Raw genomic sequence first — 19,701 nt, forward strand, 5'->3', positions numbered from 1 at the left:
CATTGATGATTATAGGGCTGGCCTCGCTGTTGTGGTCCAGCCAAGCAGCACAGTAGCTCACCCCCATCCTGATGTTGGAAATGAACTTTCTAAAACTTCTTTTCTCCAGTCACTTCTTTGGAGTTTACCTCCACTTTAAAATACTGATGCAACTTCTCCTCCTTTTTTTTTTTTTACATCTTGTGTAGGATTCTTCTTTAGCTCACCATGATATAAGCATCATAAGCTCAGAGTAAACAAGTAATCTGTTCATAAAATACATTAAGTCGTCAATGACTGTAATTTACTGTGAAGTCTTGTATAATCACAGCAATGTTTCTGCAGACAACAATAAAAATCTGAAAATGAATAGAGCTTAATAAACATCGTGTTGAAAGCTGTTTACATGAACAACATCATTATTGTAGGGAAACAACACACACCTCATCACCTGCAACAAAGTCAGTCAGTACTGACGGTGCAGCTGTTGGTGAAGTGACTGTAACTCACTGGAAAGAGAGAGTCAACCTGTTTAAACAAATCCTGACACATCAGGAAGTGATGCTGTGTCTCTGAGCATGATGGGATAAATCCAACTTACACCTCAGCATCCATGACCTCCATAACACAAAACAGTTAGAGACAAATAATGTGAGTTATAGTGAAGACTTCATCCATATCCCTCTTTTTACAGTTCTACTATGTAACTTTTCCACATTAAAATGTCTAAAAACAACTAGACCTATGTTCTAAATGTTGTTAAGTTGTGTCCTTACATTATCCCAAATGTTTTGTTCAATTCTCAAACCTGAGAAATCTGTGATCTTAATCACGGTAACGATGCATTTCATTGGTTGCCTGTCAATGACATCATATCCTCTATGATCAGCATTTGTGTCAGCGTTGTGTTGTTGTGTTGTGTTGTGTGACAGAAGCTCAACATTGACTTTTAGTTTTAAGCCACATACACTTTTTACACCTTGGTGGTTTTCAACTATATATTATGTATGCATCTCCTCCTTGGTGTTTCCCAGTGGGGGAGATTAAGATGGATGAGGGTTAGGGTTAGGGCATTTGCCCAAAAATGTCCTGTCCTGACTTGAGTTTGGGTGAACTCAGACTTTCAACATGTTGTCAAGGTAACCAACATGTAGAAAAATAATAGCGTGCTGCAAAACGGGCTCTGACCACAGTTACTTCTGCATCTGTTTTAAATGTATGAAAATTCAGAGCAGACACAGCCACTGAAAACAGCCATAAACCGACTGATCCAATGAGGATGGACAAATGCCATCCCAGCAACATAACACGACATCAGCTCATTAATTCTTGTAGTATTGGTATTTCACAGCGCAGAAGAATATTTTAGATGCTTTAGATACAGTTCTACACATGACACAAACAACCTGACATTCACTCACTCTCTGCTGCCATGGAGAGGTCTGACTGGTTTGGAGTGCATGAGCTAAAACAGTCTCACACTTAAACCCGGTCTAAAATCATGTTGATTCTCAGGACACAGTTTAGTACCTACTGACCAGTTCAGCTGCTAACAGCCCGCTCTCCCTGTGTGTGTGTCAGGTCAGTCAGAGACCGATGACCTTCTCATGAAAACTAATAACACACGCCATGCCAACACATGCCATCAGATCAATTGGCAGTTGGCAGATCTACAAGTGAAGCTGATTACAGTGCAAGTGATGTGACAGCCCCCCGGCCACAGCACCAGTTCCCTGTCTGTCTGCTTGCTGAGACCTGGGGAGCCGCTCATTAGGAGTGATGCTGACACCTGAGCAGGTGACTGCTCACCTACTTATATCCTGTCCAGCAGCAGGAGCTGCTTTCACAAAGACAGTCTGACTGTGGCTCAGATAGAACAAACAGACAGACTTCAGATAGACTCAGTCTAAATTCATCTGTTGCACAAAGCACTATAGTTCTCGACTATCTTAAGCCGGACTGTGGTACAATGAATTCTGGGTAAAATAAGACTTTTTTCAAAATAAAAAAAAAATGGCCAACCGAGGAAACGTATCCAACCACTAAGCTCCGTTAACCCCAGCAGAAAAAGAGAAGAATGGTGGTGTAAGTGAAACAATAAAAAGAAATATCTGACTTGGAAATAAATCTCTGTAGTCTCTAAAAACTTTCTTTGCTCTCTCCATTACAATGTTTGCAAACCACAAATTATGAGCCATGTCTTCCTGTTTTTTGTTGTTGGGTACCACTGGCCAGTGCGCGTGTCATTGATTCTTACCATGGTTACATTGGTCTCAGGCCTGAGATAGCCTGGGGGTAAGGTGTCTAATGTTTTTAAATTTAAAGTAACGATGCTGCGATCATGTTTTTTTTTTGCCACTGATACGATCATCTATGAGTGAGATCAGCTGATCCACGGTTGATATACCGATCATTTTGGCATGCATTGCAGATTGTATACGTTATATCAGTCTCAGACAAGGTGGGAGGCGGGACTACACTACACAGCACACAGTACTGCTCTCAGCCGTAGACACCATTGTATTAACCACAGGTGATTAGTTTTAAGGTGATCGGAGACTAGAAGCATTAATTCCCCTCTGATTTTTCATGAAAATCGGCTGATCAATCGGGGTATCCCTACTTAAAATGAGTCAGTCTTTATTTCTATGACACAGTCACGTCAGACTGATCTGTGGGCAAAACGAAAACTGGACCAACACCACAGAGCAGTCTGAGATATCTGTGTGAAACCGGCCCCTGGTTTGACTGAACCTTGGCCTTATGCCTGTACAAGTTCACACATCCACACACATATCACTGATGAACTGGTTGCACACTTAACTTAGCTTTCTTAAATGAATGTATTTTACTTTGAAGAGTCTTGTGTGGTCTCTACAGTCTGTCCGTCCTGTGAGCCGGGTGGCGACAGTGTCTGTATGAGAGGTTGCATGAGCTGCAGGTTCCACTTGTTTGGTTGCATCTGATCCGCTGGTAAAAACATTGTGTTGTGACAGACTGATTTACAATCACAGGTTTAAATTCTGTCATGACTGAAAACAGGCCCTTTAAGTGGTGAAACTACAGAATAAGATGACAGGAAGGATACCAGGAAAAACATATTGTGCTGGTCACACTGTTGTGTATCACTCTGAGAGTACAATACAGCACAGAGGCACAAAGAGGCTTGTAATTACATGATGAAAAATAACTGGTTTAAGACGTTTTAAGACTCTGTGAGGCCTTAAATTTTGGTCATACTGTGACTGATGTTGTGTATTTTTACAAAGACACATAATTAAGCAATAATGCAGGATGAGGTAGCTCCGCATAAAAAAAAATGAAGTAGCTGAAGGTAAAAATGTGCACACGCCAATGCTTACAGCAGTAGGGAGTGGTGTTCTCTCCGCTTCCTCCAGCTGAACTCCTGAGAGTAACATCACACTTCACTGTTTCCCATACAGTCATTTATTTATGGCCGCCCGCTCGGCGCGTGACATCGTGCTGCGTTTGTGTGTGTCAGGACTGAGCTCAATCACAATAGCCCCCATCACCCAGACCTGGTCAGGGCTGTTACAAGGTGAAGCACTGGAGCCGTGTAATGTTCAGTTAGTTATTTATCACAAAGTTGTCAGCAGTTACAATATTTGAAGTGGGGCATATTTTAATAATGAAATAATTAACCCAGATACAGCCACAAACAGAATCTAATTCTGTGAGAAACGCTGCACTGACACCAGCACAGACATCTGAATCAAACTGAAAACACTGAGGACGACTTCAGACAAATACTGTTCATATTCATACACTGAAGGCAACTGTCCTGCTGCTTCTTACAGTAGGATCATTACAAGCAAAACATCCCATAATACTGCATTTTGTATTTGTTTTAGCCACATTTCATATCCTCTATGATCATGTGTCAGTGTGTTTGTCTGACAGAAGCTCAACATTGACTTTTATCTAGTTTTAAGCCACATACACTTTTGACACCTTGGTGGTTTTCAGCTCTATATTTGAACCAGATGAAGGATTTTAGTCGTCAGACGTCTGGATCTGAAGTTATCAGAGAAACAAGCTGAGGAAATGTTAGACAGCTCAGCTCCCAGCTGCTGGAGACGTCCTGTCCTGTGTCACTGAAGAGCGTCGCTGAATCTCTGATTTTTAAAGTCAAACTGTTTTATTCAGTGTTTCTACTGGTTCTAATCCCCTGGTGTGTTTGTTATGGAGAGGAGGAAACCTCTGTGGAGAATTCAGCTGCTGGTAAAAAACAGGGGTTCATTGATGTAGTGGCTTGGTGTGACATATTGTTGTAACGCAATGTAACGTCATGTGTCTCCCTTTTTCTGTATTTGTGCGTTAGCAGAACAAAACATTACAGGGGAGCGCGTAGAGCAGTTAATAGTTAATCGAATGGGATCTTCTGACGGTTTAAAAACAAACATACAATGTCAAAACGAGTCGGGAAATACACTTGGGTGGCCAATAATATACCTGGGCGGCTCGCCCAAGTAAAATCCATGTGTGAAAACCTGACTACTATCTGTAGACGCCTTGTAGAGATGCTTAATTGTAATAAAATGTTCAGGTGATAGACCCACCTCACAATCCAGTGCTTCGCCCGTATCTTTAACTCACTATAGTTCTGACTCTGTGTTGGCTCAGTGAGCAGGACAGACGATCTGCTGAGGTTAAATCAGCAGAATCATTGTCCCAGACTCATCAATAAAACTAACAGTTTTTAACAAGTTCTCATCTCCAAACATCACAGCATATGAATACAACACTCTGAGGTAACTGGATAGTGAAGCTCTGTCATTACACCTTCATGTCAGCATGTGACTGCACTATGAAGAGAACATGCTGCCATTATAACACTATGAAAGTTTAACCAACACCAGTGCAGACGTGTGTTTCATCATGATGCATTCATTATTCTGAGTAAGTTTCAAGTCCTTGTCGACTGATCTGAAAGCAACTTTTAACAACCAACTGCCGCCTGGAAGGCAGCAACAAACCACTGGATGGACTGGGAAATGGTTGTCAGTAATGTCAGTTGTGAGCACATATTATCGTAGTGGGATGACTCTGCAAGATAAGTGGTCCTTTAAGTTAGATGGCTGGGCCCCTCAGGGCGGGGGTGTGGGGGACCAGGGGAAACTATAGAGTGAAACTAAGTTGGATAAATATGATTTGTCTTTCAGCTTTGTTTGCTGGTGCTATCATGCTGGCCTTTATTTCACTAAAATTCAGCTTTTTTTATGTTGCTTCCTGGATCATTGTTCATGATTGATAAAATGTAAAAATTGTGGGGAGGGGAGGTGTATACTTCTGAAGGGGGGCATGCCAGAAAGGGGTTTTAAAACCATTGCTTTAAGCTCTTAAAGGATCATCTAAATTTGGTTCACATACACAATGCTTGTTCATTCCAACTTCCCAGTGTCTCCAGCCACAACACTCTAATAATAGAACAGACTTATTGTATATAAAATCTGTAATACCTTCAATAGATGGCGCCTGGTCCTGAGCAGCGTACAGCATCTCTTTGAAAGCCTGCAGGAGAGAGACATGATCACATTATTAAATATTAAACACTTACATTCATTATTTAATTTCTTGAAACATATGAAAAAGGTTAAAAAGGCAACTGCTACATGATGTCAAATACCACCATATACTTATATACACTTATAGATCACACTGGATAAATGTGTTGTCACCACAAACAATGAAGTGTGAAGCTCAGATTACGTTTGTTCTCATACTCAGCTTCTGAATGAGTTACAGTCATTTTGGAGGCTGCAGTTTGTGTGGGGGTGGACAAAATATGGACAAAAATCTGTCGACATAACACAATACAGTTCAACAAAACCACAAACTGTTGAATAAACACAGATTCAATAAAAACTTGACATTACAACCCTCATGACAGAGGATTTATTACAGGACTGTGTTAGACAACATCAGTTTTAGCTAGGTGTTCCTAATAAACTGCCAACTGAGTGTACACCATTATGTTATACGAGTCCCATACTCTAGGCTTGGGGCAACATTCAATAATATGACATACTCGATATTCAATAATATCAAATATCTCGATGCGTCTTGCCATACGTGATATTTTTCATATTGTCAAAAAAATATTTATATATTTTTACTTTTGTAGTTGTGCACAGTCTCCTTTGTTTACTGTACATTGTAGTTTGGCATGTGACAAACAAAACTTTGAACTGCTGTTTACAACAATATAAGTGCACTGGAGGAAATAGAGTATTTGCAGTTGACATATTCCAGTTGAAATTCTTAAAGAATCAATCAATAAATCAATTAAAAAAATTGTCATTTAGTAAAAATGTTGTAGATGCGGTGTTTAACTAATGAAACCATAATAAATAAAGTTCCACAGCAGGTATATCTCATTTGTATGCCTCTGCGCCGGCAACAGTAGATTTTGGTGGGTCAAAGGTCAAGGTCGTGTTGACATCACAAAACACTTTTTAGCCATCACTCAAGACTTGACTCAACAGTTATGACAAGATTTCACACAAATGATTCATATTTCATATGAAACTAAGTCTAATTAAGTCATTCACAACATCAACTAATGTATTGAGTAACACACTAGAAAACATTCCACCTTAAAAGTTGCCGGTAGTTGTCGGCAGCACAGTGAACTTAATCAATTATTCTACCAGACTACTGTCAACTGGTAAAGACAGAAAGGCAGCAAATCATCATTCATTCATTCATCATCAATTCATCATTCACTCTTCTGATGTTTCTTTATTTCTGATGCATTTGCAGAGAAACTGTTAAACTTGAACAGTTTGTGCAGCTGGAATGAAAGATGAACTTTTCATGAAGTCAGTTTAACACTTGATCTGTTATAGTTGACTAATGTGTGCAAACTTGTTACATAAGCCCCCCCCCCCCTTTCAGAAATGATGTGATGCAACCATGTCAATATGGACCAGTATCTCCTCTACCTTTTATTAGTCTGGTGTTCCTGATGAAGTACATGGTGAGTGTTGATTATATTATTTTTATCCATATCACCTGCTCCAATTAGACTCGACACACACGTCAGCAAGTGAAAAACATTAAGTTCATCTCTGTCTTAAGGTTTTACGTCCATCCAATTCCTTTTTAGCTCATGACAGCGACCAATTCTTTTACTATCTGCCTCAGTAAAAATAGGAGGAACACATTACGCTGTTTTCATTATGAAAACAACCTGTAGTTTCTACTCTGGAGTGAGTCATCCCCACATGCAAACAGCATTTTCAGATTTTACCACCTCTGCATTGGGGAGGTCTCTGCTGTAAACTTAAAATTACTTTCTATGTTGCACCTGTTGGTTCAATGTGTTGAGAACACTTCAGCTCATTTTCTAATACAGATACTTAAGCCTGCAGCCTCATACCTACAACCGAATCACAGCTGTGCTGATATTCAGGACGACATCAATCGCTCTGTGATATTGTTTCTATACAACAGTTCTATGAGTGCCATATGAGTTAACAGTAAAAAGCAACAACAGATTAGGATTTTTTTTGTTTGTTTCATCATTTATTTGGCAAGGCCAACACAAACAGTTGACTGCACTGGACTGTTGTCAAGCAACACAAACATTTTTTCCAAACCTGCGCACTAGCTTGCTACTGTATTTGTATCATTCTGCCTCTCATGCTCTCCTTGTAATAATGCAGAGCTGTTGATGCAGCCACTCAGTCTCCGTCATGCTGTGTTAGTGTATCTGCACTGTCTACTGCAGCTCGTCTTTGCTGTGGAGAGGGCGGCTACACCGCAGTCATTCAGTCTCAGTGAGTGCCAGCAAGACAGGAAGACAGTCGCCCTTTTTCATCTGCTCTGGCTCGAGGCTCAGATAGTAGAGTGGTCAGTCAGTTTTTCAGACCACAATGGCCTCACTGTGCCAGCCAGTCAAAGAGCGGCAGAGTGGGGCGCACTGGCTTCTGCGGCAAACAGCCGAGCGAGTCAAGGTCATGATGTAGTCCATACACAGCCCACACATTCTCACTGCTTCACCAGCTTTACCACTCAGATGTAAACTACAACAACAAACCCACAAACACAGGGTTAAAAACAGCAACGAAGAACAAAGAAATGACTTTCTAAATAAACTTTTAAAGTTGCATTGAATTAGTTTGAACTCCTAGATAAACACAATTACAATTAGCCATGAATTGAAGAGAACAGAGGCCTGTACAATGCCGCAGGTAACTTATTCTCTTATACTTATAAATCTCCATGGTAACTTATGCTGCACATCTAACCTGCTGCAGAACAGATCAACATCTATAAAAGCTCCCCAACCCTTCAATTCATATTTTCCTGTTGGCTGCAAGAAGCCTTTTCATTGTGATTTTGTATGATATCATCCTCCACCAGGGACTGACTGCAGCCCTGAGGCCTTGTACTTGTTGCTCTTAGAAGATAAAAGTAACTTGACTCACCGCTTTGAATTATGTTTTAATATTTATTGTTTGACCACGCTGGACTGCAGATGAAAGAATCAGGCTAAAAGAATACATCTGAGCAGCACATTCATTTCACTGAGTACACACATGTGATTATAGTCAAATCTACTCATGCTCTAATGATGGGCAGTGATATTAAGTTACACATTCTCACAGTTGGTGATTTTTTGGCAGCTTCAACTGTTGCTTTCAGCCTGAATCATGTGTTTAACTTCTTTGTATTTGTCTATATTACTTTTTAAAATATGCTGCTCTGCTGCCAGTGGATTTGTCCATGTCTATAATTGGTCAAATGCTGCAAACCCCACCTCAAAAAAAAACCTGGGTTGACTCACTGAGTTGATGACCACCGTTCACCATTGTGTGACTGCTTAGCCTGGCTGTGGTTGTTCGGCTCAGTGATGCCAGATAACAGAAAAATATCATGGGTGTAAAGGTAGAGATGCACCTATCAATTGGCTGGTGATCAAAAAGGGACGATTATCAGTATGATGTGATTCGATTGATGATTGGCTGATCAGTCTAGCATTGAATTGTCCATTAAAGAAAAGTTAAACTAGAATCACCTCCTGGTGGCCGTCTGCCTCCTCCACTCAGACTAGTTTCAGGTTACATCCCTGTTTATCCAGAGTCAGAGAAAATATGAACCAATATGGCATTTTGTCATAACTGCTTTGAAGTCTTGAGTGATGGCTAAACAATGTTTTGTGAGGTCACACTGAGCTTGACCTTTGACCACCAGAATCTAATGAGTTCATCCTCAAGTCCTAGTGAACGTTTGTAGCAACTTTGAAGAAGTTCCATCAAGTGTTACTGAGATATTGTGTCTACGAGATTGGGATGGACGAACGGACAACCTGAGAACAATATGCCTCCGGCTCTGACTGTTGCCAGCGCAGAGGAATAAAAATGTTTGTCTGTCTGTGGTTAATAGTTCTTAGAAAGAAAATCGTGATTTGCAGTTCAGACCTTTAAAAACATCAGAAACCGGAATCGGCCAACAAAACTGCAACTGGTGCATCTCTATCTTTTACCCAACACAGAGAAAGTCCTGCAGATACAACACAATGTACCACAGGGTTGTGGACTAGATAAAATCATTGTGTTGTCATTGATCGGCTATAAAAACAGAGCTATAATCTGTGTGCCACTGTAACCTGAGAGATGCAGAGTTTTCAAACACTGTGAGGGAGTTGAGTCGACTGCTGGGAGCTCCGTTTAGCTCAAACAGCATTCCCATCAGCTCCGCCGCCCTCACTGTGTTTTCCTTCACCACCAAGAGAAACAGCTTCTTTTCATGCAAACACAACACACACATGAACACGGCAGAAACTAAATCCAGTGTTTCTGACTGACACAATTCTCCACCAGGGACCTGTGGTCAGACACATTTTCTAACCTGCTGTGTGGGAATCACTGATGCTTTAAATCACATTGTTAATAACTGCATTAATACCATCACTTTCATTGTCATTTATCTAAATAGACAGGTGCAGACTTAACTGCAACTTGCAACTGACAATGTCTTAAGAAGCTATGTGAAAGTGAGAGATCATAGTTTAACACTGCTGTTGATTTCACTTGATTAGCGTCACTTACTAATTTATTTGGTATGATTATATCTGCTTTAGAATTATATAGACCATACATTTCCTCCAGCTTTTGGACTATGAATTAAAGACACCATTTGACCTTGGAGAACATTCTCTATACTATGAGAAGGTGTGCTCAGAAATCCCATGCTGTATGTTAACCTATTTTAACTTATGTAGGAAGAATGGACATTACTGATACTGCAGTTTTGTGAAACTGACCCCATATCATTTATTGTAAGTCTATTGTAATCTATTTGTAACTATCTATTTAACTTATTTTTATCAATCTATTTTTTTTCTATCTACTGTATCGTTTAATTTAATTCTGTTCTTTTTGCTTGTGTTTTTAAAAATGTCTTTTGTCTCACCTACATTTTTTGAGTTGCTTATGGTTTCTGATCTGGTGGAGATGACAGTGAAGATATCATGTCTCCTTCAGTAACACAAGATAAAAAGTGTGATTCAGCGAAGCTCTGTATGTATGATCTGTATGTGGATCGACTCTCTGGATTCACCTGCAGAGAGTCTCAGTGACCTTTAAGCCTCAAAGCTGCTCTGTTGCTCTGCACTGTTATCTATTTGACTGTGTTATTGGCCACAATGTGTAAACAACACACAGATACAGATACAGTTTCTTTGATGCTAATTTATAGTGTCACAGTGTTTGTTCACCAATCTGATGTCATGCTATCCTCAGCAGCAAACACACACACACGTACACACACACACACACACACACACACACGACATAAGGACACATATAGGTGACTACAAAACGATGAGCTTTCCCACACTTCTCCTGAGGCCCATGGGATGTGTGTGTGTGTGTGTGTGTGTGTGTGTGTGTGTGTGTGTGTGTCTGTGTGTGTGTGTGTGTGTGTGTGTGTGTGTATTTGTTCAGTGGGCTGGCTCAGCATGTGCTAAGGCGCAAGTTTCCAAAACAAAACACAGGCAGCTCAACAGGAAGGAGGGCAGCTCTGCTTATCCTCACAGATTACCCTACTTCTGTCCTTTTCCCCTTCACTCTCTCCTTCTCCACCTCTCTCTCTCTCTCTATCCTTGTAGCTCTGTCGAGGGCATTTTCTCTCCTCTCTATCTCACACACGCACGCCTCTACGTTGATCCAGACACATCATTTGTGGCCATCGCCACAGGCAGACAGTTGGACCACTACAGCTGACCACAAATCAGCCAGACTGACAGTGTGGTGTCTTCTCCACCCCTTTGTTTACTTTATCATCTCTTTCTAATGTTTTTGTGTCCTCTTCCTTTCCCTCCTTTTGTCCACTAATTTATCATTTATTATAACCTCTCTCTCTCTGCCCACTCTCTATCTCGCCCTCTTGCTCCTTTCCTTTGCATAATCCCTTTTATACATTCCTTTCCTCTCTTTCAGCCCCTCGCTCTCTCTTCCCTTACCCCCACCTACGAGTAGACAAACACTTTATATCTTGACACCAAACTGTCAGAGGGATTATATGAGTCATAAGTGGATTATGCTCTCGCTTGTGTCCTGTGGAAACCTAAGATGTCAAGGCTTTTCCTTATTTCTGTGTTTGTGGTGGCACACACGGCCTGTGTACAGAGTGTGTCCTGAAGCCGGGATAAAGAAGATGAAGGGAGCTGCTGTGTTCGGGAATCAAACGCCTCTGAGGGCGTTCCAGCAGGAAGCAAAGATTGCCCCCAAAATCCTAACAACTGAGGCTTGTGGAGATATGTTTGTTGCATGACTGTGATGTCACACTTAGTGACGTACAAATGACGCAAACTAAAAAGCAAAACCAATGTCTTCACTCAGTATTAACCTCTGACTAAGCAGTTCTTTTAACTGTGTGGGGATTCAGTAAAAGTAAAAAGGTGAAAAATATTTTAATCTTTTATTTTTACAAAGACTACTGAAACTGAAAACCAGCTTTAGAGTCCAGGTTCTAAACCTGTGTTTTGGATTGTGGTGACAAGGTACTGCTTGTTTTGATCTGGCTGATTGACTGTGCCTTTAGGAGGTTTAGCAGTTTGAAGATAATTAGTTTATCTCAATTAATATGCAAATTACTAGAACTAAGTGTTCCAAAAACAGATATTGTATCGACTGAGGTGTCTGCTCTGGCAGTGAAATGTCTATCACAAGTTCAAGTGTGTGTTTCATCACACTGAGCCTTTAGGAGACATTTATTTCTGACAGATGTCCAACATGCTGCAATCATAAAAAATAAAATCACTTCAGTGTGAGGACGACAGTAGTTACTGGATGTAAAAGTTCTACATGTCAAGTCCTCTAACAGGCCTCGCTATTGGTTAAGGCTCCGCCCTCAGCACTCTCAGACAACCCCCCCTAATCAGGGGGTAGGGAGGCACATGTATGCCCAATGTGAACTGATGTCCTTGTGACTGAAACTGTAGGCCATTACTGTGACTAAACCTATGACAGTGGTCCACACTCTTTCCCTGTAGACTACACACTGATGAGCCAACACATTATGACCACCTGTCTAATCTGCTGTTGGTCCTCCATAAGCCACCAAAACAGCTCCACCCTGCGAGGCATGCACTCTGCAGGACCTCTGAAGCTGCGGTATCTAGCACCAGGACGTTAGCAGCAGACCCTTCAGGTCCTGTAGGTTGTGAGTTAGAGCTGCTGTGGGTCAGACTTGTTTCAGCACGCCCCCGACACCCGTCATTGGTTTGTGGTTTGACTCTCCTCTGACCACTGTCTGTTGGTACTCACCACTGATGACCGAGGGGCACCCCACAACGCTTTCAGATGCACCTTTCAGTGTATTTTTAACGGTGGACTTTCTTAAACTTTGAATACAGAACAGAAATACAAATAACAAAATAAATAAAATTAAAAGAAAAATCAGATAAATAAATAAAATAATAAATAAAATATCTGAATATATACAATTTTTTTTTTTTTAGATCAAAATCAATATGATGAACTATGTTGTCACATTAATGTACTTCCACGACATACGGAAAACTCCAAAACATATATTCAACATTGTGGTAAACTATACTCAACATATTCAGCTCAGTAACTCAGTCGAACGAAATTAAAGGCTGAACCAGCAAACTGCTGAAGATGACGCACTCCTTCTTACGCTGCTAACGTTCGCCAAAACGTAACCAGGAAGTGGATGGAGGGATGGTTTTTGTAGGGGGATGAAATTGTTGTGAAACAGAATGCGGCACAATAATCGGGGGGGGTCAAACAGTGGGACACTGTTATGCCCGTTTTGTTTGGTTCAGTGTATTTGATCCGTGTCAAAGTCACATCCTCCATCATAAATGTTGTTATCACAAAAATACCTTGCAATACTGTAGTATGATTTCAAGGTCATGTCACCCACCTCAATCACTAATCAAAGAAGTTTGGATACAAGTTTAACCAACAGGAGCACCAACAGTCTGATGCAACACAGCCTCAGACATGTCACATTTAGAGCTGATGCTCAACTTTACCAATGGGAAAAAAATCTCAGTCTCTTTCTCCGACTATGCCACTGCTGCTGTTCCAGGAAGAAACACGTGTTAATGCTCTACCTGCAGCAGAAGGTGACAGAGAACAGAGGGGAATAATACTTAGAAGGTATGTCTTGGTAAGACTTGGCTCACAGGACAGGAGGCGGCTATGGGAACTCAGAAGACATCTGTGCATGTGATCTGTGCATGAGGAGTGAGTGTGGACCCTCTAATACCAGTCAGGTGGGAGCCAATGCATTCACTCTGCTCTAGTCTTTCACATCCCTCTGACCTTTTTAGCCATTTGTCCTTTTCCTCCACTTTTTCTCAATGTTTCCATGTTAAGATATTTTCTTTTTCTCTAAATGTTTCCCTTTGTTCCTACAAAGGGGTTTAATTAGAGTTTGTATGAGGATTATGACAAAGTCTTTAGAAATGTCAGACTCTCTGGTCTCTCTTTTAATCCCTCTCTTCTGTCTCCTCTGTTATTCTCCACTTCCTTCTATGGACACTGACCTCTGTGTCTGTCCACATCTCTCCATCTTTATCCCCCTACATTTCACTCCCTCCTCCTCCTCCTCTCTCTGCTCTCTCACACTCCTCCTCTTCTGTCCTTTATCCTTTGCTTTCCACCCTGATCAAATAATAAGACCAGCACAATCAGCAGCTGTCTTCCATGACTGTATTCTGCTGAAGGCAGCAATACCAGGGACCAGCAACTTGAACAAAACACACACACACACACACACACACACACACACACACACACACACACACACAAAGACACAGACAGGGTGCCTCTCCTGAAGTCTGCATTTTAAGACCAGATATGTCTGAACAGATTGATATCTGGGAGGGTCCTCTGAGTATGACCTAGAAATGAGGCCCTCTCTAGTCCGTATGTGGAGGATACATGCAGTGGGTGGGCTTCGTGGCCGCCCGACTATCAAACAGTCCACTGCTGTTCAACTGTTACACGCTATACGAGCCAAGTCATTAAGTGGTCAAATATCCCAAGACTATGTCATATTTACCATGTGTCTGTGTTCTGATGTCCATCAGTCACTTGTAAAAAAATACTACATCACACTAACTGGACAAAACTGAAAGCCCAGTCCAGTGTTCACTGTTTGTAAAGGGCCCATCATGTGTTAATGTGAAATATCAGTGTTCATACTGAACCCAGGATTCATAGAACTTATTTGAATCATTTTAATTCTGATGCAGAACTTGCATTTCTTACAGATATAAAAAAAAATGTTTTTTTGATATGTTGCTTTTAAGTAAAAAAAAAAACTTCTGTCGAAACAGCAAGAATTTGCCTCAAAGAAACACAGTCTGAAATCTAATAAATCATTATCTAAACCAGGATCTTTCTGGTCAACCAGAATGGCTGCACAATTAATCAAATATAATCTAAAACACAATAAGAGAGAAATAAAAAAATTTTTTTTATCTTTTTTGTCTTTTATCCATTGACTGAAAGTTGGAGGAAATGTATCCATCAGTTTAAACAATAGTTTAGCTAAAAGAGATGCAAAAGCTATCATATCTTTTGCCCGATGACTAAGATGTGCATCTTGTGGAGTCGCTGCAAACACTGCTGTAATAGCAGAAGGTTCTCCGGGTACCTCCAAAACATCTGAGAAGGTTTTAAATATTGACTGCCAGAAACCATGTAATCCGGGACGGGACCAAAACATATGTGAAAGGGTGGCTGGTGCTTGTTTGCATCGGTCACACACTGGATCGACACCAGGCATAAATTTGGATTTACCTTAGACGAGTGAAGCGAGGCAAAACCTTAAACTGGGTAATTCTATGCTGTAGGCAGATTGAAGAGGAATGTATCCTGTCCAAAGCCCTGTTCCAAACCTTATCAGAAAACTGTGTCTCCAAGTCCTCCTCCCACTGATTCTTCCACAAGTTCAATGGTTCCAAATTATGTGAGTTAAATAATGAGTAAATTATCCCAATGGAGCCTTTGGAACACAGATTGTCTGAAGATTTTGAAGGAAGGCTTTACAACTAGATTTGAAGTGCATCTGGATATAGGATATATACATATAAGGAGGCGGGGCCACAGGATGAATTTTCCAATTGTAAACATTTGGGGCCAGCCTCATATGATGAAGGCTTGGTCCAATACAACACAGTCCTTATGTTAGCAGCCCAATAATAAAATTGAAAATTCGGGAGAGATAGCCCACTGTGTTGACAGTGCCACTGTAGCATCCCTTTTTGAATAGAGCTGACTGCATTTGTAAGTTCCTTTGAAGAAAATGGTTCTTGTAGATCAGCAGCAGTCTCATTATTAATAACTGGGATATCCAATTTTCCAAAGAATAAATCAAACAAGGAATCATCCCCAAGAGACTCTGTAATATACAACTTAGAGTAAAATTTATGAAAACATTGATTAATCTCTGAATGGTCTACGTGCTTAACACCCAACTCATCGTAAATCTCAGCTATAGTTCAATCAACAGTTTTCGGGTGGAGCTGATGAGCGAGCATCTTCCCAGACTTTTCACCAAATTCATATATCCTGCTCTGTGTTTTATTAATAAGATTTTGTGTGTCTAGTTAAAAGGAGGTTAAACTCAATCGTTGTTTTTGTAGGTCAGTAGATGGGGTAAAAGCAAGCGATGCATCTAAACTCAGAAAATCATTTGTTAATTGTTCAAGTCAAGCATTGTGACGCTTTCTAAGCTGTGCACTGTATGATATAATTTGTCCCCTCAGATATGCTTTCATTGATTCCCATACCAGTGAGGGAGATATTCCCTGGGTCTGGTTCTGTTCAAGAAAGGAAGTTATTTCAGTTGAGATAAAATGAACAAAGCCGTCATCAGAGAGTAACAATGAATTTGGACATCAAGGACAGTAGTTGGTCTGGGAGGTTGGTATACGTAGGGTCATTAGTAAAGGTGCATGGTCTCAGATTACTATTGCCTAATATTCACATTTGCTCATTAGTGGGAGAAGCTTCTTATCCAAAAAGAAATAGTCTATACATGAGTATGTCCCGTCAACGGGTGAAAAGAAGGAGTAACTTCTAGATGTAGGATTCTGAAAATGTCACGCATCAGATATCCCATTTGTATTGAGAAATAATTGGATTGCAAGAGCTGCTTTGCATGTGACCGTGATTTTAGATGAACTGCGGTCTACGGCAGGGGATAGTGCACATTTCATATCCCTTTCCAAGAATAAGATGGTATGTGTCCATACTTGGAAGCTGGGCAAAAAAAGTTGGTAAAAAATGAGTTATCGTCCCAATGTGGCGCATAAACGTTGGCCAGGGTAACCGGTGTATTATATAGCCTGCCTACTACCATAATATAACGGCCTGAGGAGTCTGTTTCAACTTTTGATGTATAACGAATGGGATGTTCTCTTTGATAAGAACTGCCGCCCCTCTGGACTTGGAGTGAAAGTTAGAATGATATGACTGACCAATCCATCTTCCCCTTATTCGAAAGTGATAAATAGTTCACAAATGTGTTTCCTGAAGGTAAGCTATCCCTACATTAAGTTTTTCTAAGTGAGAAAGTACCTTTCTGAATTCAACAGGGTGGTTTAAAGATTTCACATTCCAAGTTATGAAGGTTACGTCACAACCAGCTGGTCCGGCTAGGAAATGTGAATTAGCCATGGTCTTGTATACGAGAGGAAAGATTTAACAGCACATTGAGACTTAATGGACCTAAGTTTTCTGTGATGTTGAGACGACCCCTCATTAAGCACTAAAACAGAAAAAGAAGAGAAAAATATAAAGAATAAACTCAAGCAAATCTGGTACACTAAATTCCCAGCCTCTATCACCTATCACAACGAGGTGACCTCCAAACCCCTCCCAAAGGTATCCACACATTGAAGTGCTTGTAAGGGAACACAATAGCCCTAACAGACAAAGCCCTGCTATCTATGAAGTGGAACCTAATGTAAAGCACAAGTTGTTGTATGTAAACATTTTCAACCCAGAAGGCATATGTTCAAAAAAAATATTTAAACATTATACATAAAAGAATAATAATAATGGATAAATAATAATAAGAGAGGTATGTTAGACATAAATCAGCAGTTTACCATCTCCTTAATATAAAGATCAGATTGGAAAAATACCAACTTAAGCCATGTATTATACATAGAGAGGTGAAATTTCATAAATTTAGTAATCCAGGTGCCTGTCTGACCGATTGTAAATATATAAAAGAGAAAGGATGAGAAAAAATTAATAAATAAAAATAAATAAATGAAAATGTGTATATATATATATATATATATATATATACACACACATACGTAACTAAAATTCATGGCTGTGTGAATATGTATTTCAGCCAAAATACTGTGTATTAGTATTCATGAGCACAAACAGAGATTATTAAGTAGTCAGTGGTCTATTTTTAGATGCCGTCCACATCTATCTCACTATTATATTTAGCGTAATTAGTGGACTGAATGGACGGCATTTATGGCCTTTGTTATCACAGTGCACACTGTTTACTCACCAGAGAGGTCAGAATCAACATCCTGATGTGAGATTAAATCACTTCTTACTTCAATTAATTAGTCAGTTAGTTTGTTGCTTCTTGCATAATTTTGGTTCTCACATAAACCATGGCATCCTCTGGGCTTTGGAACTGTTTCTGAAAGCCATTATGTGTGTGTGCGAAGTCGCGTTGGATAGGAAAGGCTTTATACTATCCACGGAGCAGCCGCTTGACCTCGGTGAATGCAGATCTGGCCTGTGCAACACTCGGGGGGTAATCCAGGAATATGGAGATGGCGGTTCCTTTGAACAGGAGGGGGCCGGACTCCCTGGTGCGACGAGGAACTTCACACAGTCTTGATAGTAATGTATTTTTGCCACAATGACACGGGGTTTACCACCTAGTTTCCTTGCTTGCAGACCCCTGTGTGATCTATAAATCAAGACGTCTTGGTTCATGTTCAAAACTTCTCTCAGCAGTTTGGAGACCGCCGTTGGAGTGTTTGAGTCAGGGGTCTCTGGGACATTCAGTATTCGGATATTGGAACGCTTCATCCGTCCCTCCATGTCGAGGAATTTTTCCCGTAGGCTCGTTAACTCCGTCTCGAGCCTGCTTACCTTAGTTTGCAGTGAAACTACCTCGTCTGAGTAAGATGATAAACCATATTCCATTTCCGATATGGTTGTCTTCATTTTCTCCACATCAGAGCAAATTGTCACAGTGTTGTGAGCTGTTTCTGTTTTCACTGCATGTAGTTCAAATTTAACAGTCTAAAATTCCTCAGCAGAGACGCCCCGGCCTACATATCATATTCTCCAGACGTAAAGGAACATGTTTGCTGTTGGTCTTGTACCAAACAATCACATCATCATCATTTTTGTTTTTTTCAGTGAAAATAAAATGCGAAACTGTCATTCCAACCGAAATCTGAAATCAATCTGCCAACATAATCACAATATGATGATTTTTGCATATTATTGCATATGGACACTATCCAACAGTGTCCAAGACATTCCTCACAACTTTTCAGACCTACCAGTTTTCAGTGCTCTGGACACATTCTGATTTGCCCCCGAGCTTATCAATTCACTTCATCTAAGCGTCCGTGCTTGTCAGAGCAGGACGGCCCTAAACTTTCGTTTATATATATAAATATATATATAAAACATAATTTTGCTGGTAAAGAGAGGGACTGAGCCCCAGCTGCTATCTTGACCTTGTGAAATCACCAATACCTGATATGATGGCCAAGGGGGGCGCGTGGGGATGGTGGGGTTGGCTCTTTAAGTGCTGCACAAAACTTGACACACTCTCGCTCTTTCTCGGACTGAACACATCCACAGTAGGATAACAAATACATTTTATGGCTATGTTTTATGGCTATGACAAAACTGTCATCATACAGTACAATAATCACTCCAAATCAGCAGGAGGAGGCGCATAGGCACAGCTGTTTGTGGCTTTCAGTTCTCTCTCTCTCTCTCTCTCTCATTGCCAGTTCCTTCACTTCTGTGTTAGAGCTGAAAGTTTTATTTACAATCATGAAAAGCAGGAGCTAAAAAACCAAACTAAGTGATGTGTTCAGTCCATCGCTCTGTTTAATCACAGCGCAGCACCTACACAACAAGCAGTGCTTAAATGACAGTCAGTTGGTCAGTGTGTGTGTGTGTGTGTGTGTGTGTGTGTGTG

The 19,701-nt window shown here is 40.6% G+C and overlaps 1 protein-coding gene across 1 annotated transcript in view; it reads right to left on the reverse strand.

Moving 5' to 3' along the window:
• LOC130178833 (xenotropic and polytropic retrovirus receptor 1 homolog) overlaps positions 1-19,701 on the reverse strand; it is a 59,223-nt gene that overhangs the window by 27,087 nt on the left and 12,435 nt on the right. Inside the window, exon 2 of the mRNA XM_056391356.1 lies at positions 5,460-5,511. Coding sequence (XP_056247331.1) covers positions 5,460-5,511 — 52 coding nt within the window. The remainder of the gene's footprint in view (positions 1-5,459; positions 5,512-19,701) is intronic.

This window comes from Seriola aureovittata, chromosome 12 (assembly GCF_021018895.1).
Source record: "Seriola aureovittata isolate HTS-2021-v1 ecotype China chromosome 12, ASM2101889v1, whole genome shotgun sequence".
Taxonomy (NCBI): domain Eukaryota; kingdom Metazoa; phylum Chordata; class Actinopteri; order Carangiformes; family Carangidae; genus Seriola; species Seriola aureovittata.